This window comes from Capsicum annuum, chromosome 12 (assembly GCF_002878395.1).
Source record: "Capsicum annuum cultivar UCD-10X-F1 chromosome 12, UCD10Xv1.1, whole genome shotgun sequence".
In the NCBI taxonomy this organism is placed as follows: domain Eukaryota; kingdom Viridiplantae; phylum Streptophyta; class Magnoliopsida; order Solanales; family Solanaceae; genus Capsicum; species Capsicum annuum.
In genome coordinates this window covers 16,357,334-16,381,408 of record NC_061122.1, presented here as the reverse complement: position 1 = coordinate 16,381,408, position 24,075 = coordinate 16,357,334, and the positions used below count along the sequence as shown (strand labels likewise).

Here is a 24,075-nt window from a genome sequence, read left to right as displayed (position 1 = left end):
TTGTATCAATAAGTGATCGTGACGATATTTGTGTAATTGATAGTGGAACAATGCACGCTATATTTAAAGATGAGAAATACTTTTTCCACTTACTTAGAAGAAAATCAAGTGTTACAACCATATCTGATAATTCAAAACTAATCGAAGGCTCCAGAAGAGCTACTATATTTTTGCCTAAGGGGACAAACTAGTTATAGAAAATGCATTGTTCTCCTCTAAATCTTCAAGAAACTTATTGAGCTTTAAAGATATACGCCGAAATGAATATCATATTGAGACAATAAACGAACTGAATGTTGAATATCTTGGCATTACCAAGAATGTCTCAAATCAAAAACACGTGTTGGAGAAATTACCAACTTTGTCTACTGATTTATATTATGCATAAATTAGTACAACTGAAGCACACTCTATTGTAACCAGAAGTTTACCGATCTAAATAATTTGTGCTTTGACATGATCGAATAGGTCATCCTGACTCAATAATGATGAGATGAATGTTGAAGAACCCGGAGATTCTTACAAGTGATGAATTTTCATGTACTGCTTGTTATCATGACAAACTAATAACTAAACATCTCCACTGAAAGTCAATGTCGAATCTTTTTTTTTCTAGAACAAATACATGGGGATATATGTGGACCTATTCACCCATCCAGTGGACCATTTAAATATTTTATGATCCCAATAGACGCATCTCCAAGATGGGCTCATGTATGTCTCTTATCATCTCGCAACCTGGCATTTGTAAAATTACTGGCACAAATAATATGATTAAGGGCGCAATTCCCAGATTATCCTATTAAGGCTATTCACCTCGACAATGTTGGAGAATTTACATCCCAAACTTTTGATGATTATTGTATGTCAGTTGGGATAAGAGATGAACATTCTGTCGCTCATGTTCATACTCAAAACGGCCTTGCTGAATCATTTATTAAGCGCGTAAAATTGATAGCAAGAACACTACTTATGAAAACGAAATTGTCCACTACTATTTGGGGTCATGCTATCTTGCACGCAACATCACTTGTTCGTCTCAGACCAGCTCATTATAATAAGTACTCCCGTCACAATTGGTCCTTGGTCATGATCTAAATATAGCTTATCTACGAATTTTTGAATGTGCTATATATGTGCCAGTTGCACCACCACAGCGCACTAAGATGGTCCCCCAAAGAAGGTTCGAAATATATGTTGGGTTTGAGTCGCCCTCTATAATTTGCTACCTTGAACCATTGACAGGATACATATTTACTGCTCGATTTGCAGAGTATCTATTTGGTAAAATAAATTTTTCATAATTAGGAGAAGAGAAACATGAACTTAAAAAAAGAAATTGTATGAAAAGTTTCATCATTATCTCATTTTGACCCACATGCCCCCATATGTGAAAATGAGGTCCTGAAGATTATTCACTTACAAAAACTGGCAATTAAATGCCAGACACATTTACTGATTTGAAAAGAGTAACTAAGTCATATTTCCCTGCAGCGAATGTGCCTGTCCGAATTGAAGTTTCAAAAGAGCCATCGACTAACGTCATAGCTTCTGAATCCCAAACACGTCTGAAGCATGGTAGGCCATTGGATTCAAAGGATAAAAATTCTAAAAAAAGAAGCATGAAAAATGATAAAGATACATTAAAAAAGAGACTCAAAATCTGATTAATCCTAATATTCTTGAAGAAATCACTGAACCCGAGACTGAAGTGAATGAAGAACTTTCAATAAGTCCTACTAGTGATGAGGTAAATTTAGATCTATACAAAATTACGATTGACAATATTTTTGCATATAATATCACACTAAATATTATGCAAGACGATGAAAACCTTGAACCTCTATCTGTCGAAGAATGTCAGCGAAAAAATGATTAGCCAAAATAACAAGAGACGATTCAACTAGAGTTGAACTCACTTGCTAAATGGAAGGATTTTAGACCTGTAGTCCAAACTCCAGATGGTGTTAAATCAGTTGGTTATAAATGACTCTTCGTACATAAAAGAAATGAGAAAAATGAAATTGTAAGATACAAGAAACGCCTTGTTACATAAGGATTCTCTTAAAGACCCGGTGTCGATTATGAAGAAATATATTCACCCGTCATGGACGCAATAATATTTCGATACCTTATCGGTCTAGTTGTGCATGAAAATCTTAAAATTCAACTAATGGGTGTGATTACAACCTACCTTCATGGATAACTTGATAATGAAATTTACATGAGAATCCCAGAAGGATTAAAAATATCTGAAGCGTATAGTTCAAATTCTCGAGAATTATACTCAATAAAATTACAAAGATTGTTATATGGTCTAATTCAATCAGGGCGTATGTAGTATAATCACCTTAGTGAGTACTTGATAAATGAAGGTGACATAAATGATGTCATTTGTCCTAGTATTTTCATTAAGAAAACGGCGTCAGGATTTGTTATACTCGTTATTTATGTTGATGACATAAATCTCATTGGAACTCCAGAAAGGGTCCAAAAGGAAATTGAATATCTAAAAAAAAACTTGACATGAAAGATCTTGGAAAGACAACATTTTGTCTTAGTCTGCAGATTTAACATTTAACAAATGGGGTCTTCATCCACCAAACTGCCTATACTGAGAAGGTTTTAAAATGATTTTACATGGACACATATCCATTAAGTACTCCAATGGTTATTCAATCACTTGAGGTGAGTAAAGATCCGTTTCGACCTTTAGAGAGGGTGAAGAGATCCTTGGTCACAAAGTATCATATCTTAGTGCTATTAGTGCAACTATGTATCTTGCTAATGCTACATGGCCAGATATAATATTTTTTGTTGATTTGCTAGAAAGGTATAGTTCTTCTCCTACACGAAGACACTGGAACGAAGTTAAGCATATATTGAGACATCTAAAAGGGATTATTGATATGAGTCTGTTTTATGCCAACAAAGCTAGTTCATATCTTGTTGGTCAGACAAATGCATGTTATTTATCTGACCCACATAAAGCACAATCTCAAACAGGCTATGTATTTACATACGGAGGTATGCTATATCATGACGATCTACAAAACAGTCTATTATCGCTACTTCTCCAAATCATATTGAGATGATAGCTATTTATGAGGCAAGTAGAGAATGTATAAGGTTGAGATCAGTGATACATTCCATCAAAGAGAGATGTGACCTAAAGTTTGATATCAAAGTATCCATAGTCATATTTAAAGACAATGCAGCATGCATAGCTCAATTAAAAGAGGCTTTATAAAAGGAGATAAAATGAAACACATTTCGTCAAAGTTATTCTTTACGCACGATCTTCAGAAGAATGGTGATATTAATGTACAATAGGTCTGTTCACGTGACAATCCAACAAATTTGTTCACTAAATTATCAACTTCAACTATTGAAAAGATGGCAGACAAGATTGGAATGCAAAGACTGAACCAGTTGAATCGGGGTCTTCATCAGGGGGAACAAGAATACGCGTTGTACTCTTTTTTTCCTCAAGCAAGGTTTTATCCCACTGGGTTTGCCTGGTAAGGTTTTTAATGAGGCAACTCAAATAGGTATTCAGTAAATTTTTCTTTACATGGACATCCAAGGGAGAGTGTTATGAAGTTGGATGCGATGTGTCCAAAATGAAGGACATGTGACATATCTTTAGATAGGTTAAAAAACCAAGTCATACTCCACCTCTTTGTATTTGGATAAGTTTCCATCTCTGTCTTTTGGCTATAAATAGCCATGATCAATAATAAAAGACTACTAATTTTACACTACCCCATTATAGAATCTATCTTGCTATTTCTTATTCTTTGTTACTTTCATACATAACCATAGTGGAATAACCATTAAAATATTCAATCTAGAAAAGAAATATATCACATATGGTGATTTTTTTCTCAAACTTCAACCTCCTGTTATTCTCATATCCAACTTTTTATTTCTTCTGAACCATTTGGTTTGCAACAATAAAATCATAGCCTCTAAACAATGAAAAACAATTATCCATCTTTCAAAAGCAGTTGAATAATTAGAGCTAGTACTTTCTACTTAATTCTAATAAGAATAAGTTATTTTTTAATCAAGAAGCGACTGAAATGAAAGAGTTTAATACACTAAAGAAGTATAATGTTCGAAGTGGTCATTAGAGTGAATGAGTGCAATGAATAAAATGGGGCTATTAGAATTATATACTTTAAGAATGAACAAGATATCAGAAGTAATTATTTAAATTTCATTTCCAATCAAATATGATCACAAAAATTGAGGTTGATTTTTTTTTATATCTCCTTACAAATTTATTTTCAATTTTATAGTCTTTTTTAGAGGCCTTCTTTTTCATACTAAGAGATGTGAAAATAAATCAACGTATAGGAGATCTTTGCAGGGTTATAAAATATCTCGAGCGTTTCGCCTTGCATAGTTTTGATGAAATGCTATAATGCTTAGCTACATAATTTGTCTATCACTAATTTCTATTTTTTGTAGTGAAAGTCACTGATGTCTCTCGGATCTTTCTTGTTTTTCGTATACACACATATAGTGAACAACTAAAGCACCTGTTTTGTCCTATCTAGGCCACGGAAATTCACATCAGTGAGGAAATAACTATTGACATCCTCAGCAAGTTACCTGTGAAGTCTCTTCTTGTACTTCAAAATTTTGGAAGACATTAATCTCTGAGTTGAACTTTAAGGAGAAGCATTTCAATCATGTCAAAGAATAATCAAAATTCTCAAAAACTTTTTCTTCGTTAAAAACGCCCTATTTAGTTTTATAGTATTTTTCTTCTTTATCATCAGCACAGACCGTGATGCTACATAATATTATGTTGTTGCGGTGACTTGTTTCTTCTTTGGTTTTATGGTGAACATTTGTTGTGGAACCCATGAACAGGAGAATCAATAGTACTTCCTAGCCCGGTATTTCATCCAGCAAGTTCTTCAAAATATGGATTGAGATATGACTAAACTAGTAATGACTATAAGATTCTTCGGATTAAAGACAGGCAATGGTCTTGGAGTACCCTGTGAAATTTGTTAAGGAGATAGGTTAATACAAATGTAACAAAGGAACCAAGTATTAGTTAGTTACAAGAGTTAGTTAGGAAGGTAGTTAGTTATCTTCTAGAAGAATACTACTCTATATATACATAGGCTACATGTACTACTCATATGAATGAATATACAAATTGGCAGTTTCTTATTCTCTCATTCTACTCTAATCTTCTACTTCTTCATCTTCATACTCTACTGCTTCTTGATCACTAACTCAGCTGCTTCTTAATCACTAATTCATCATGGTATCAGAGCTTCACTGATTCAAATCAGTACTCACGTGATCCCATATTCTTCTTGATATCAAGAAATTCACATTTCATTTGAATCTGTTGGGCATTATCAGAATCTCAAGCCATGAATTCAACTGCAGTTCCTACTCAGAGCAGTTCCCATTCATCTCCAATTCTGTATATTAATCATCCTCTGCACCTATCAGCTGCGGATGTTTTTGGTAACTCTCTTGTTTCATTCCAGTTGAAAGAAAGAGAGAACTATGTTGTTTGGAGTAAAGAAATTAGAATTGCATTATTAGGGCGTAATAAATTTGGTCTTATTGATGGATCTTCTAAAAAAGAAAGTTTCTCTGTTGAATTGGGTAATCAGTGGGAAAGAGTAAATATAATTGTTCTATCATGGTTAATGAATTTTGTATCTTTTGATCTTCTTGGTATAATAGTGTATGCATCTAATGTACACCTTGTTTGGCAAGATTTAAAAAAAATTGATAAGATTAATGGTTCAAGAACCTATAATATCCATCAAGAAATTGCTACCATCTCTCAAGTAGTTCAGTCTGTTTCTGTCTACTTTACTAAGCTAAAAAAACTTGTGGGATGAATTTGATTTTATGGTGCCATCCCCTGCTTGCAATTGTGAGAAATCAAGAGAGTTTTTGTTGTATCTTCAGAGGCAAAAACTGTACCAATTTCTGATGGGATTAAATGACACATACTCTCAGGCAAGAAATCAGATATTGCTAATGACACCCTTACCTACTGTTAACATGGCATACTTCATAATTATGAGTGATGAAAGTCAGAAGTCTGTGGCTCAAGCTGTCAATGTCACGGGTCTTCTTGGTGCTGCACCTAATATAGGTGATGTTGTAGCCATGTACTCTAAGTCCAGTTACTCAGGTGGTGCAAATCAAAAAGGGAAAAGAGGTTATACACCAACTATAATACAAATACAGTATGTGATCACTGCAAATTAAAGGGACATTACAAGAGTGAGTGTTTTCAGTTGGTTGGATATCCACCAGGGAACCCTAGGCATGGTGATTCCAAAGGGAATATTGAGACCAGAAACAACTATAGTCACAGACAAGGGTATGATCACAGATCCAAGCAAAGAAGAATTGGTCCTAGTGCACACAATGCTATAGCTGAGGATTGGTACTGTCAGCCACTGCAAATACAATCTTAGGGTGTTACTCAAGAATCATAGTCAGCCTACAACATGCAAAATACAGGATCTATAGTCATGCTACCAAGGTTCATACCTGAACAATATGAGAAAATTTGTTAAATATTGCAGAACTAAGTTCCAGTGCATAACATGACTACTTCAGTTTCAACACCCTCAGCTAACTCTGCAAACTTGTCAGGTACTTATAGTTCCCTTCTAGTTACAAATGATCCGCAAGAATGGATCATTAACGTAGGGGCTACTAATCACATGACTGCAGATATTAATCTTCTGAATCAAGATTCAATATCTGAGTCTGTGTACCCTATGAAGGTGGTATTACCAAATAGTAATGTTTTACAAGTTACACATACTAGAACAAGTAACATATCTAATAATACCTCTCTCACAAATGTGTTTCATATTCCATAATTTAAATATAGTCTCTTATCAGTATCAAAAGCTACTAAACAACTACAATGTTCAACTACTTTTTCCTTAACTTTTGAGTATTTCAGGATCTTTAGAGTGGAAAGGTGAAGGAGATGGGTAGAGAAAGAGATGGATTATGTACTTATTATTGAATAAGGGACTACCAGGAACTAAAAGAACCAGCAGCTTCAATGTGATACCTGCAAATACTACTAATGTGGAACTATGGCATAAAAAACTTGGCCATGTTTCTTACAAAATACTGAATAGATGTCTAGGAACAAAAAATAAAATTACTACATGCAGTATCTGTCCATTTGCTAAACAAGTTAGGATACCTTTTCCAACTAGTGCATCAGTTAGTGACAAGACCTTTGACTTATTCCATATGGACCTTTGGGCTCCCTATAGAGTACCTACTTATGATGGTCATAAATGCTTTCTTACTATTGTAGATGATTACTCAAGAATGACATGGATCTTCCTACTCAAATTAAAGTCTGATGTGTTTGTTGTGCTTAAGCATTTCCTTTCTTTCATTCAGAATTAATTCCATACTTGCATAAAAACCTTGAGAACTGATAATGGAACAGAGTTTGTAAATAGTTTATGCGCTGAATTGTTTAATAATTTAGGTATAAACTATCAAACTTTTTGTTTTTATACTTCACAGCAAAATAGAGTTGCTGAAAGAAAATATAGACATCTGTTAGAAATAACTAGAGCTATAAGGTTTCAGGCTAACATTCCTCTTAAATATTAGGGGCACTGTGTTAAGGTTGCTATCTACTTAATCAACAGACTGTCTACACCTATAATTGGTCATGTAACACCTTATGAAAAATTGTATAATAGGAAGCCTTCCCTTGATCATTTAAGAGTGTTAGGTTGTCTGTGCTATGCATTGACTGTTAATGAATCAGATAAACTTATGTCTAGATCAAGAGATGCTATACATATGGGATATTCAAAAACCAAGAAGGGATACAATCTACTTAATCTGACTAACAAAACTTTTTTTTGTGAATAGGGATGTCATATTCATAGAAGATATATTTCGATTAAAAAGTCAGATTACTCAAATCACCTGAAGCAATTTTGCCTATGACAGATCAAGATCTATTACTAGACACTGATAATTCTATGACTCAGAGAGCTGATACTGAGTTGTCTGTATCTCAAGAACCTATACAACAACAGTCAACTACTGATGTTATAAGCTCACTTCAGCTATTTTTGTCCACTGCAATACCATCTTCTACAATAAATTAGACAACAACTGCAACCACAAGAACAATATATATTCCTACTACTAGACAAAACTAAAAGTACAACTGCTAGACAATCTCAAGAGTGGCAGAGAAAATCAACAAGTGAATCACATCCTCCTGGATGGATGAAATAGTTTGTGTCATTGTTGAACCAACAACTTATACAAAAGCTATCAAGGATCCTAAATGGATAGAAGCTATGCAAATTAAGGTTGCATCCCTTGAAAGCAACAACACTTGGAAAGTGGTTCCTTTAACTGTAGGCAAGAAGCCAATTAGATGTAAATGGATATACAAGGTGAAATATAAGTCAACAGGAGAGGTGGACAGATTCAAGGCAAGTCTAGTTGCTAAAGGCTATAGCTAAAAAAAAGGGATTGATTATCAAGAGACTTTCAGTCCTGTGGTTAAGATGGTGACCTTAAGAACAATTGTTACAATTGTTGTAGCTAGACACTGGAACATCCATCAGATGGATATGTTTAATGTTTTTTTACAAGGTAATTTGGAGGACAAAATCTACATGAACCTTCCTCAAGGATTTCAGAGTCAGGGGGAGAAACATAACTATGTATGCAGACTCTTAAAATCCTTGTATGGTCTAAAACAAGCTCCCAGATAGTGGAATGCAAAACCACCTAAAGCCTTGATCAACTTTGGATTCTCGCAGAGTCCGTTTGATCACTTATTATGTATCAAGAGATCAGAGGAAGGCTTGGTTATTGTATTAAAATATGTTGATGATATATTTGTTACTGGAGATCAGCTAGATCAAATCTTAAAGACAACGACAATACTACACAATGCTTTTAAGATGAAGGACCTAGGTGAACTAAGATACTTCTTAGGTATTGAGTTTGCAAGATCTCAATAAGGTATTGTCATGTATCAGAGAAAGTACGCTCTTGAACTCATATCTGAAACTGGACTTAGTGTTGCCAAACCAGCTCCTACACCTATGGACACTACTACAAAGTTAACCACTAGTAAGTACGATCAACATATCAAGGAAACTGATCAGGATTGTGATATGCTTGCTGACCAAAGTGCCTATCAAAGACTTGTATGCAAGCTTTTGTACCTAACAGTAACCAGATCAAATATAGCATATAGTGTACAAACACTAAGCCAATTCCTACAGAATCCAAAACAGTCGTTTATGAATGCAACTCTTAGAATTGTTAAGTATATCAAAGAAAAAATTGGACCAGGACTACTATTGTCTAGCAACAAAAAGGATGCACTCATAGCCCATTGTGATACAAACTGGGCTGCTTGTGCATTCTCTTAGAAATCTATCACAGGGTACACTATAAAGCTTGGTGATTCACTCATCTCAGGGAAGTTAAAGAAGTAGGCTATTATGTCTAGAAGCTCAGCTGAATCTGAGTACAAGAGTCTAGATTCCACAGTAGCTGAACTTACTTGGATTGTTGGCTTAATATCAATTATTAGAATTCAGATTCAGTTACCAATTACAATCTTTAGTGATAGTAAAGCTGCAATTCAGATGTCAACAAATCTTGTGTATCATTAGAGGACTAAACATATAGAAATAGATTGTCACTTTATTAGAGAAAAGATTCAACATGGCTTAATAAAGCCTGAATATATTTCAACACATGATTAACCTACAGATGCTCTAACCACAAAGTCTAAAAAGAGTCCAACATGAATACTTAATCTCTAAACTTGGACTTGCTAACATATTTACAACACAAAGTTTGCAGGGGGTATTAAGGAGATAGGTTAATACAAATGTAACAAAGGAGCTAAGTATCAGTTAGTTGCATGAGTTAGTTAGGAAGGTCGTTAGTTATCTTCTAGAAGAATACTACTCTGTATATACATAGGCTATATGTACTACTCATAAGAATGAATATACAGATTGACAGTTCCTTCTTCTCTCATTCCACTCTAATCTTCTTCTTCTTCTTCTTCTTCTTCTTCTTCTACTACTACTACTACTACTACTACTACTACTACTTCTTCTTCTTCTTCTTCTTCTTCTTCTACTACTACTACTACTACTACTACTACTACTACTACTACTTCTTCATCTTCATCATTCTCATAATCTTCATACTCTACTGCTTCTTGATCACTAACTTTGCTGCTTCTTAATCACTAATTCATCAAAATTCTTTTGTTGAAGAGTGGTTCCCGGAGAAAAATTAATAAACTTCCACGTGGCGATCACATTTATAAGTTATCTTGTATGGACACTTTGGAATTTATACATGGGGTCATTGGTGTCAACATGACATAAATATTGTATATTAATGTAATCATATATTATTGTATATTATTGTAATTACATAGATTTGATTTAGTAGTTAAAGAGAATAATAGTGACTTTAGTAAGAGCAGATTTGGTGGGATAGAATAGTGGATTTAGAGGGATAGAAAAGCTGATATTTAGGGATAAGAAGACGGATCTTTAGGGATTTAATCATTGAATATTTTCTATTTAATGACAAGACACTCAATATTGAGAGGCATTCAACAGAAAATTGACATGGTATCAAAACCTTCTCTTGGTTGTCTTGTTTCATAGAGTTCATTTATGTTTTCTTTCAAAATTTATTTTGAAAATTTTGATTTTTGTTGATTGTTCCTCAACAATTAACACCTAGGACTTTGATCTTGGTCATTTTGGTTATTCTTTTGGACTTAGTGTTTCTAGTTTTCATAATTATGAGTTCATATCAATTTGAATCATTCAGAGTTCGTTTCACTGGAAAGAATTTTTTTTTCATGAGAGTTTTAGTTTCATTTATTTGTCACCGGAAAAGAACTATGGGCCATATAGATGGAGCTGCTCCTGCTCCTACTGATCCTACAAAGTTAGGTGAATGGAAGATTAAAGATACTCGGGTAATGACATGGCTTTTAGGGTCAATTAACCCTCTTATTGGTTCTAATCTCAGGCCTTACAAGACAGCTAAGGTCATGTGGGATTTTTACAAAAGGTTTACAACCAAAATAATAGTGCCCGACACTTTTACTTAGAGTATGAAATTGTTAATTACTCTCAAGGAGGTCTTTCTATTCAGGATTATTATTCTGGATTTCAGAACTTATGGGCTGAATTTACAGATATTGTTTATGCCAAAATACCTTCTGAATCTCTCTCTGTAATTTAGCAAGTTCATGAGCAAAGCAAGCGAGATCAATTTTTTATGAAGTTACGCTCTGAGTTTGAGAGTGTTCGCTCTAACTTGATGAATCGTGATCCGTCTCCCTCCCCTGGATGTTTGTTTTAGGGAATTGCTTCGTGAAGAGCAATGTTATGTCACACAAAATGCTTTCAGAAGAGGAAATGATGTCGCTGTTGCATTTGCTGCTCAAGGTAAAGGTATGAGTAGGGATATGAATAGAAATCAATGCTATAATTGCAAGGAATATGTCCATATTGCTAGAAATTGTGGCAAGAAGTTCTGTAATTATTGTAAACAACAAGGACACATTATCAAAGAGTGTCCCACACGCCCTCAGAATCGTAAGGTAAATAATTTTCATGCAGCAATAAATGGTTCCACTCTTGAGAACTCATCTTCAGGACCTTCAGGACAAGTTCTTACTCCTGAAATGGTACAACAAATGATCGTATCAGCCTTTTCAGCATTGGGATTACAAGGTATTAATGTTAAATCTAATTCTTGGATTGTTGATTCTGGTGCTTCCAATCATATGACCAACTCAACAAGCATGCTAAAAAATGTTCGTAAGTATCAAGGTTCATCACAAATACAGGTTGCTAATGGTAGTAATTTACCCATTACCAAGCTTGGGGATATTGCTCCAACTTTCAAGAATGTTTTTGTTTCACCGAAGTTCTCAACTAGTCTTATTTCAGTTGGACAATTGGTTGATGATAATTGTGATATAAATTTTTCTCGTAATGGTTGTCTTGTGCAGGATCAGGTGTCGGGGACGATAATCACAAGGGGTCCTAAAGTTGAAAGATTGTTTCCTATACAATTTTCCATTCCTCCTATTATATCTTTTGCTTGTACTTCTACAGCTAATAAGACTGAACTTTGGCATAAGCGTATAGGACATCCAAATTTTGTTGTGTTGTCTTATTTATCAAATTCTGGTTTATTAGGAAGTAAAAATCAATTTTCCCCTGCTTAATTTGATTGTTCTACTTGTAAATTAGGCAAAAGTGAAATTCTTCCTTATCCTAATTTGGGTAGTCGCACTACAAAGTGTTTTGATGTTGCTCATAGTGATGTTTGGAGTATTTCATCAATTGGTTCTCATGCTCAGTTCAAGTACTTTGTGACATTTATAGATGATTATAGTCGATTTACGTGGGTGTATTTTCTTCGTACCAAATCTGAAGTATTTTTCATGTTCAAGATATTTTTGGCTTACATTGAGACTCAATTTTCTACTTGTATTAAATTATTAAGATCTGATTCTGGTGGAGAATATATGTCAAATAAATTCAAAGAAAAATTTCTTGACAAAGGAATTGTATCACAACGCTCTTGTCCATATACACCATAACAAAATGGGGTCACTGAGCGTAAAAATCACCATCTTTTAGATGTCACTCGTACTTTATTGATTGAGTCCTCTGTCCCATCTAAATATTGGGTTGAAATTTGTCTACTGCTGTCTATTTAATTAGCAGACTGCCATCTAAAGTGTTAAATATTGAGTCTCCATATTTTTGACTTTATCACAAAAATCCAAGCTATGATAATTTTTATACATTTAGTTGTATTTGTTTTGTGCATCTTCCTCCTTCTCAGCGTAATAAAATTTCTGTTCAGTTTACTAAATGTGTTTTTATGGGTTATAGTACTTCACAGAAAGGTTTTCTCTGTTATGATTCATGTTCTAATAAATTTTATGTTTCTAAAAATGTTATTTTCTTTGAGAATCTGTATTTTTTTCCTACCATGTTGAGTCATCTCCTGCTTCTCTTCTTCCTACTTTTGAAAATTTGTCATCTTCATCTAAGGGGTTCAAACCCGAATTTGTGTACGAACGTCAGCGGTCAACTTTACCCCCTCCTGATATTGATCCGCCACCTGAAACTGCACCACAACTAGAATCTGAGAATTCTTCAAGGTCTGCTTCTCTTAAGCCCACTCGATGAACTCCGAGAGTATCTCGTACTCCTAATTGGTATGGCTTTTCATCTACTTTATCCACTATTTGTGTTCCAACTTATTACTCACAAGCTTCTAAGCATGAATGTTGGCAGAAGACAATGGAGGAAGAAATTTTGGCTCTCAAAGAAAATGACACATGGGATATTGTTTAATTTTCTTCAAATGTCCATCTAATTCGATATAAATGGGTTTATTCAATTAAATTTCATTCTAATGGAACTCTTGATCGGTACAAAGCTCGGTTGGTTATTCTTGGTAAGAAGCAGGAGTATGGTGTGAACTATGAAGAGACTTTTGCACCGGTAGCAAAAATGACGATGGTGAGAACTATTGTTGCCATTACTTCTTCACAAAACTAGACTCTTTATCAAATGGATGTCAAAAATGCTTTTCTTCATGGTGATCTCAAAGAGGATATTTATATGAAACCTCCACCAGGTTTATTCTCATTTCCTACATCAGATGTATCCAAGTTTAAGCGGTCTTTGTATGGATTAAAACAAGCTCCAGAGCTTGGTTTGACAAATTTCGGTCTACTTTGCTACAATTCTCTTTTGAGCAGAGCAACTATGAATCATCTTTGTTTCTTCAGAAAATATCCAAAGGTTGTGTTCTTGTTTTGGTATATGTCGATGACATTATTATTACAGGAATTGATTCTTCACTAATCACTAGCCTGCAGCAACAACTTAAGGATTCTTTTCATATGAAAGATCTTGGTACTCTTACATATTTCTTGGATTTGGAAGTTCATCGTGATTCATCCGATGTGTTTCTAAATCAACACAAATATACCCAAGATTTGATTTCTTTGGCAGGTCTTCAAGATTCCTCCTCTGTGGATACTCCATTAAAATTGAATGTAAAGTATCGCCGGGAGGAAGGCGATCTTCTTCCTGATCCAACTATATTTCGGCAATTAGTTGAGAGCTTAAATTACCTTACTATTACCAGGCCTGATATCTCTTTTGCAGTTCAACAAGTTAGTCAGTTCATGCAAGCTCCCCGTCATCTTCATTTGATGGTTGTCTGTCGCATCATTCGATACCTCCGAGGAATATCTAATCGTGGATTATTCTTTTCTAGTGATTCGCCTATTCGTCTTAATTCTTTTAGTGATTCTGATTGGGCGGGATGTTCTGACACTCGTCGTTCAGTTACTGGTTGGTGCATGTTTCTTCGAGAGTCTTTGATATCTTGGAAGAGTAAGAAGCAAGACCGCGTGTCAAAATCTTCAACAGAGGCTGCTCCGAGATTGTGTGGCTTCGTGGACTACTTGCTGAGATTGGATTTCCTCAATCTAATCCTACTCCTCTTCATGCTGACAATACAAGTGCTATTCAGATTGCTACTAATCCGATTTATCATGAGCGGACCAAACACATCGAAGTAAACTGTCATTATATACGAGAAGCTGTAGATAAAGGTGTCATTACTCTTCCGCACGAGTCCAGTGATCTTCAAATAGCTGATGCATTTACAAAATCAATGGCATGACAACGACATCAGTTTCTTGCCGGCAAATTGATGCTTCTTGATCTACGAGCATCAATTTGAGGGGGATGTTAGCATGATGTAAAAATTGTATATTAATGTAATCATATATTGTTGTATATTAGTGTAATTACATAGATTTGATTTAGTAGTTAAAGAGAATAATAGTGACTTTAGTGAGAGCAGGTTTGGTGGGATAGAATAGCGGATTTAGAGGGATAGAAAAGCTAATCTTTAGGGATAGGAAGACGGATCTTTAGAGATGTAATCATTGAATATTTTCTATTTAATGACAAGACTCTCAGTATTGAAAGACATTCAGTAGAAAATTGACAATTGGATCGGCATCGATAGGTTATCTAATTATTTCATAATTTCATTTAGTATTTCAAATGAGGTGTATGAAAAGATAGCGTTGTCAAAGGAAATCAACAGTATTTTAAAGACATTTTCTGGAGATCATGGGGTTTCAACATTAGGTGGATTGCTTTGTGTTTATTGTACCAATTATACAAATAGGAATTATAAGGAGCACTTTTAAGTTATGGGTAATGAAGAATTATGGTCAAAGAATTTTGGACCAAAGCTACCATACGAGAGACCTATCTTCATAAACTCAAACCGAATAATATATTTGCGAATGACGAAGTACTAATCTTCTATAATGAGAAGGAAAATCATGGGTTTTGAACATCCAAGGGACTATTTGGACCGTGGCCTAGATCTCCTTTAATTAAGCAAGAATTCGTTTTTACAGAAAATTTGATCTCTTCAAAATTACTTATTTTGAGTATTTGTTTATGTTTGATCAAAATATCTATCTTTTATCCTTGAGGACCGTGTTACGACCTCTAGCTTATTCTTATTATAGATTTATTAGCTTGCCATTTTATGGTTTCAAACTTTACCACTGTTGGTGGCTTTTGCTTTATTTTCATTAGTCATTTCAATACTTATTAATTGATTGAACCCTCACCTCTCCCTCTCTTTTACCTATTATTATTGCTGCTTCTCTCGTTTAATTATAAGTTCATTTTTTGCAAATAGTAATGGATTAACCAATTTGAAAATAATTCATTCTAGGCATGTTGAATTATGAACAAATAATTTTGATATGAGGATTGTAAATTTTATGTTCTTTCAATCTTGGAAGGTAGACAAGACTATTCGGAATCGGACAAAAAGTTATTCGTATCGAGAGTTTACGTCCAATAATACTAATTCATTATGTTTAGGTGACAAATTAAGGTGAGGTGAAAACAAGCTAACAGTTTAGTGATAATCAAGTTTGTGAAGACAAAAACAATGTATTTATAATTTTTAGTCGTTCTCAAATCTTAACATCCTACTATGCTCGTGTCTTTCTTTCAAAACCATTGGTTCATGTAGCAACAAAATCATGTATTAGTAATGCTATTATTGATCATGTACTAAGCCTGTCAAGTGGGTCGGGCTGACCCGGCCCTACCCGACCCACTTGAAGGATCCGGCTCGGTTTGACTCAGTTCGGTAAGCCTAGAGCTTTAGGGTTTTAAATTCCGGGCCAGTTGTTTTTTTAATTTGGACCCGATTAATCCGGCCTGGACCTAGCTCGGTCCAGAGCTGCCGGTAAACCGGCCCGGCCCGGATTCAATTTTTTTTATTATTATTTTTGAGTTTTGGGCCAAACTAACCGTTTTTGGGTCCAAACGGCTAGTTTGAGCCCATTTCTTAAAAAAAAAATACTTCAAAAATTATTTTTTAATCCCAAAAAAAATTCTATAAATATCCTACACCTTCAAATCATTTTTCACACAATTTTTCACTCTCTCAAATCTCAATTCTCAATTATCAAATATTCAATATATTTAATTTCTTAAAGTGTTCACTTTAATTTTTTAATTTTGCGTTTACAAAGTACGAACGGAAGTTTCTAAAATCGCAACCTTCAGATACTTCTAAAATTTGGTATTGTCGTTCCATCTCGTACGTTTAATTTTTATTTATTGTGTTAATTGTTTAATATTTAATTTTATTATATTTGTGTATTTTAAATTTTTTTAGTTTAATTTAATTTATACTATGGATAAATTAAGAAACTTCGCTACTAAAGGTGTTAAAAAATTTTGTCCCGGAAGTGGTAGTGGTAATAAAAAATGAATTACTAGCGGTAGAGGTAGTTCAAGTAGTAGATATACCCGTGTGTCTTCGCCTCCAGTACCGTTTGGTACACCTTTTGAGGAAGAAATAGGTGTAGGTGCTCACGATATGAATTATGTAGAAGCTCAAGAAAATTACGGTATAGAAGAAGAAAATGAAGTAAATGCGGTTAATTTAGACAAAGAAAATGAAAATATTGGTGAGACACCCGCAGTAGGAAATACTAACGTTAGATCTGAATTGGTTAATCTCCCTCCCTGTCCTCCCCGTGCCACAAGACCTCATAAAACAACTAGTGTTGCATGGCAATTTTTTGAACGTATATCAGATGCTGAGGTGCAATGCAATATTTGTCAATAAATATATAAGCATAGAAGCGGAGGCAAACAAGGGGGTACGGGTACGTTAATGAGACATATAAGTGAAGCTCATGAAAGAGAGTTAAATATTGCACGAAGTGGTGAGGATGTTGGTGGGCCAACGCAAACTAGAATGGACCCAGCAACCGGTCAGGTAACAAAGAAGTATAATAAATTGAGGGATCAGGAAGAAATAGCTAAAATGGTAACTGTGGGTTATTTGCCTTTTAATTTTCCTTCTTCTGGTGCCTTTATTCATTATATACAAGTAATTTATAATCCTATGTTTAACGGTATTCCTAGAAGTACTTGCCGGTCTGATATTTTTAGACTTCATTCACAATATTTTTTTTATTTATCAACATTGTTAAAAAACATTCAATGTAGATTGTCCTTAACTTCTGATCTTGATCGTGCTGTAAATAAAAATGATTATTTAATCGTTACTTGTCACTGGATGGATAGTAATTTTGTGATGCAAAAATGTATTCTTGCGTTTTTATATGATGAAGATCGTAAACATACTGGAGATTTTATTGTTGATTCTATTGTTAAAGTTGCCGGATATTATGGTATCGAAAATAAAATTTTATGTATTGCTTTTGATTATGCTTCTAACAACAAAACTACAATAAAAAATTAAAATCTACGTTATCTCCGCCGTTGCCTGAAATTTTTCATATTAAGTGTGCATGTCATATATATAATTTAATTGTAAAAGATGGTCTTGAGTTTTTTGAACTTTATATTGAAAAAATTCATCTTGTTGTTGGTTTTTTTCAAGGAAATAATCGTAGATCGAGAATTAGAGATTTTAAAGTTAAATGTCAAGAAAATGGACTTGCACCGATATTGATGCCTGAGGAAATTGATATTAGATGGAATTCAACGTATGATTTTTTAAAAACTTGTTATAAATATAGCATTCCTATTACACTAGTTTTTAACCAACATTGCGGTTCATTTGCTGACTCTGCTGATTGCATGCTACATGATTCTAATTGGGTTGTGATTAAGGATCTTGTTAAGTTTTTAGAAAAAATTTATGTTGCTACGGTTGAATTTTTCGGTGCTTATTATCCTACTATTTATAATATTTTATCATCTATAGCCGATATTTCTGGTTTGCTCAAAGAATATAAAAATAAAGAAGTTATTGGTGCCATGTTTACTAAATTTTAAAAATATTTTTTCTCGATTCCCCCTATTTACTTGGTTGGTGCTATATTAAATCCATGCATAAAATATAATAATATGTGTCACTTTAGTACTATTATTTATACTAACTTAGAAATAAATATTGACCATGATTCTGAACAAGTACAACCTAATTTGTGGATGGCTATGAATGATGCAAAGGATTACATAAAAAAATTATATAATCATTATGCTGATTTATTTGATTTAACCGTACCTACAAATATCACTCTAACTGTCACTCATCATCCTCCCGAGGAGCCATCATCTTCTAAAAGGCTGGCACATAGTGGTTTTCCTGATTCCTTTTATGATTTAACTTGTTGGAACAGTGTTGATGAGAGAGCTTACACATCAACTTACCGGGAAGAGCTGAAATATTATCTTCGGTCAGCACCAGAGGATCGTAGATGACGGATCAACACGTTCGATTGGTGGAGGAGTAATGAAACACAATATCCTATGCTTTCAAGATTAGCTAGAGATATCTTGAATGTTCCAATGTCAACCGTTGCATCAGAGAGTGCCTTTAGTCAGGGACGACAGCAGCTTGGAGACAACCGACACTCATTGGGAAGCAATGCATTGAATGTTCTAGTTGCCTCAGAGATTGGATTAGAGCGGAAATAAGAAACCAAGGAATGGAACCTGAGCCGAGCGACGAGCTGAAACTTGAAGAAATTATGCCTTCACGGGAGAACTCAGCAGAATCAAGTCCAATGCATGGTTTTGCCCCCGTTGACTTCGACTATCCTATGCAAGTTCCGGTTAATATTAACATGCATGAGTTAAAAAAAATGATGCATAATTTGTAGATTTTTCATTTATATAAATTATAAATCTTGGATCATTTTGCAATCAATAAAATTCCCCAAATTCATTCACTCCTTAGTCCTTACTTTTTATATTTTTTCATTTAATGATTTAAAATTTTAAATTGAATTTCTAGTTTTTTACTTTAAATTAAAAAACTTACTTCTAATATATTATTAATTTACTACCAAGTATTATTAATTTATTATATTAAGTAACATATGTTTTGTATATTTGTGTATATATCTTCTATAGATGTGTATATTTAACGTATACATGTGTATATGTTTTATAAATTAGTATATTACTATATATATATATATATATATTGTAATGTATAGATATTGTAGTATATTTAATTAAAGTATTACGTATACATAGAATAGAGTGTATATATGTTAATATATCTTCTATGGACGTGTATATTTAACGTATACATGTGTATATGTTTTATAAATTAGTATATAACTATATCTATATATATTGTAATGTATATATATTGTAGTGTATTTAATTTAAAGCATTACATATACACAGAATAGAGTGTATACATGTGAATATATCTTCTATAGACGTGTATATTTAATGTATATATGTGTATATGTTTTATAAATTAGTATATAACTATATCTATATATATTGTAGTGTATTTAATTTAAAGTATTACATATACATAGAATAAAGTGTATATATGTGAATATATCTTCTATAGACGTGTATATTTAACGTATACATGCATATATGTTTTATAAATTAGTATATAACTATATATATATATATATATATTGTAATGTATATATATATACATTGAATGGTGCGTATACATGTGTATATATCTTCTATAGACGTGTGTATTTAACGTATACATGTGTATATGTTTTATAAATTAGTATATAACTATATCTATATATATTGTAATGTATATATATTGTAGTATATTTAATTTAAAGTATTACATATACATAAAATAGAGTGTATATATGTGAATATATCTTCTATAGACGTATATATTTAACGTATACATGTGTATATATTTTATAAATTAGTATAGATGTGTATGTTTAACGTATTTATGTGTATATGTTTTATAAATTAGTATATAACTATATAACTATATATATTGTAATGTATATATATTGTAGTATATTTTATTTAAACTTTAAAGTAGTATACATATATTGGATGGTGCGTATATTTGTGTAATAGTGTATATATTTTTTAAATTCTAATGTAGTATATACTATATATATAGTGTATATATATTGTTTAGCGTATTTATAATGTATATAGGTGGGTATATATAATGTATATTGATTTTTTTTTTATATTTGTGACCGGGTTTGACCAGTTTTTTAATCGGATTTGACCTGATTTAGGTGGGTTTGACCGGATTGGATTAAGTGAGCCGGGTTAGGATTGTTTTTAATTTTTTTACCGTTTAGCCCGGCTCGGCCCACTTAGACCTCAATCCGGACCCGACCCGGCCCTCAAATCGATTAAATGACATGGGCCGATTTCGGGTTGACCTGGCTCGGCCCACATAACAGTCTTACGTGCCGGGTTTCAAACCACAAACAAATACACATAACACACGGCCCACAAACCAAATCATCTTCTACTATTACTTTCATAGAAAAGAAATTTATATTTTCGTACATGCCAAATCACAATTAAAAAACAAATAATAACATGTTGTGATCGCTAATATAGTTGGTCATTGTAAAATCTCAACTGAAATTTTATATAACGATTCTGAATGATAATACTCGGATTCTGAATTCAATATTTTTTTATGGATTTAATGAATTTCTTAATGTAAATATATCATTTTGAGAAAAAAAAATATTGAGCTCGATTGAATCGTATCCAAACTTCTAGCTTTGCTCTAAAAATCGTCACTCCATCTTTCGACAACTGGTTATTTAAATATTACAATTTTTTTCATGTTAGCCACACTAACCATCATCAATAATTGTAGTGGTGATAAGTATATCTCTTTATTTTTAATTAAAATTTCTGATTCAAATTCTCAAAATAAAATTGCATTTAATAAGAAATGATTTACCCTTAATGGCAAATCAAAATGGATACGGAACCAATGGAGCTCCGATGCAAATTTGGATTAGTCGACTTTCAATATGGTACTGGACACCGGATAAAACGCCACAACCCTCCCTCCGAAAAAAAAAAGTAAAAAAAAATAAATGGATAACTAATGCAAGTATTGATTATACATTCTATTGTGTATTGAGGTGTGTATTACTAATAACTCAAAATCCATGACATTAGTAATGCAATGGATCTAATGCATGCATTAACATGTTTAAAGATTCTATTACCCCTAAAAAAAAATTCCGCATCCTTTCTAACATATATATTGAGGGTATTATGATTTTTTTTTCTTTTAGAAATTATGTAATTCATGTTTTTTTTAATACATCGAATCAAACACTGCATAAGAAAAATACAAGCATAATTAACACAAACATTACTAATACAAGCATTATTAATACATCATATTTCGCACTATTTTTATACACTCAATCAACCGATGCCTAGGTGGGAAACCAAATAAATATGAGACCCAATTATCACTATGTTGAATTGTTGATGACGTTGCAACGACTTGGAGTTAATATATTAATATTAAATTAAATTCACAGATAAAGTGTATAAGTATTTAATAATTTTTAATATATATGTAAAATTTTCTGTGACCACAATAACCGTTCTTTTTCTCCCCTCTCTCTTTGCTTGTTCTTTTTTTCAAAAAAGATTTTTCCTAAATAATAATAGTGGATAAGTGGTGACCACCATTAAAATCCATATCACTGTATCGACATCTCCTCCTATTATTAACAGCAAAAACAAAATGACAAAATAAAATACACCCCAAAAATTTTATAGTCTTTGCTTTTTTTTTTTAAAGAGAAAATGCTCAAATACCCCCAACTTTTATTCAAAATCTCAACTACATATTTATACTTTGAAAAGGTCCTATGATCTCCTGAGTTATTTTAAAATAAAATTATTACCACTCCAATGCTGACATGGCAAGAGAGTGAAAAAAAATATTTTATTAATTTTTTTTTAATATTTCTTTAAATAAATATATATAATTTTAATTATTATTTTTCTTTTTTCTTCTTCTTACATTCTTCTTATTCTCCAATTCCTCCTCTTCTTCAATGGCATTCAAGAATGACAATTAATTTTTTCTTTTTTCTTCTTCTTCAATACCATCCAAGAACCTATCAATGACAATTAAATTTTCTCTTTTCTCTTCTTCTTCAATGGCATTCAAGAGCTCATCAATGACAAATAATTTTTTTCTTCTTCTTCAATTCTTTTTTTCTTCAATGACATCCAAGAACCCATCAATGACAATTATTTTTTTTTCTTCTTCTTCAATGACATCCAAGAACTCGAATTATGTGATAATGTTGAATTAATTCAGATTGAAAAATAAAGTCACCGAAATTTTGAATTTTTCGATGCCATCACTGTCGAGGCACCATCACTGTCGCGACGCCATTTTGTGAAAATCGAATATTTTTTGGACATTAATTATTGATTTGATTTTGATAAGATTACATATCGTGTGAATTGCATATGATTCATTATGTCATTAAAGAAGAAGAAGAATAGAAGAAAAAGAGGAGGAAGAAGAAGACGATGATGATGACGTGACATGACGTGGAATTAATTTTTTATAGTAAAAAAATGATATATGATGTGGAATTACGTGGCAGCGCGTGTAGACCATAGATTAAAATAAAATCTGGGTATGAGTTTTTAGAGGGGTATATATTCCACTTTAAAATAATTTGGGTAATAATTTCATTTTAAAATAGTTCAGGGGCGTCATAGAACTCTCTCAAAGTATAAATGTGTAGTTGGAATTTGAGGTAAAGGTTAGGGGGTATTTGACCATTTTCTCAAAAGGAAATAATAAAGTTAAATAATTAATTTTTTTAGAGTAAAAAAAAGAAAAAATGACGTGAAAATGACGTGGCATGACGTGACAGCGCTTGCATCACACCATATTCCAAATGACTGATTGTCAGTTTTTGAGGAGGTTAATAATTCTATTTTAAAATAGTTCAGGGGTAGTAATTCTATTTTAAAATAGTTCAGGGGTAATAAGTTACCTTTAAAGGTTGAGTGTGTAGTTGGAATTTGGGGTACAGATTGGGGATGCTTTTGACCATTTTTTTTTTTTTAATACTAGAGCTCTCCAATAGAATATAAACTTTTAATTAGAAATAAAGAAGTTGTATCCAATTTTAAATAGATTCTGAGTTTATACATCATAGTATAAAACTATTATTATAAATACACTATATTGTGAATGTATATTATATATATTTTTTTGAATAATTTCATTAAGTAGACAACTTACAAGTAGCTCATAAAAAACTTTGCAACAACTTATTTTATAATTAAGAAATTTTTAATTTAATTAATTTGTACGTCAAGGAGAAGCAAGCATCTTTCCCTTATCATTACTTTAATTATATCTTTGTTGTCTTAATGTTTTATATTATTTTATGATAAATATTATGTTTCAATCACTAATAAAATAATTATAAATAAAGTGTTACAGTAAATAATCACAAAATTAATTATAATAATCACAAAATTAATTATACTTAATAGGAGCAATTATTTTCACTAGTGTCGTACCCATTTTAATCTGTCACTAAACATCATTTAAACATAATTTAGTTTTAACTTTTAAATAACTCTTTATTTGTAGGTTAAAGTATATTAATAATGAAGA

General features: G+C 32.6%; 2 protein-coding genes across 2 annotated transcripts; both read left to right on the top strand.

The window, feature by feature from the left end:
- Positions 1-10,957: 10,957 nt before the first annotated feature.
- On the top strand, positions 10,958-12,117 carry LOC124889555. The gene is made up of 4 exons (XM_047401505.1): positions 10,958-11,130; positions 11,425-11,516; positions 11,685-11,798; positions 12,080-12,117. Exons 1-4 carry the CDS (start codon positions 10,958-10,960, stop codon positions 12,115-12,117), a joined length of 417 nt encoding a protein of 138 aa, XP_047257461.1.
- Positions 12,118-13,601: 1,484 nt separating this feature from the next.
- On the top strand, positions 13,602-14,683 carry LOC124889554 (uncharacterized mitochondrial protein AtMg00810-like). The gene is made up of 2 exons (XM_047401504.1): positions 13,602-13,610; positions 13,853-14,683. Exons 1-2 carry the CDS (start codon positions 13,602-13,604, stop codon positions 14,681-14,683), a joined length of 840 nt encoding a protein of 279 aa, XP_047257460.1.
- Positions 14,684-24,075: the final 9,392 nt, after the last annotated feature.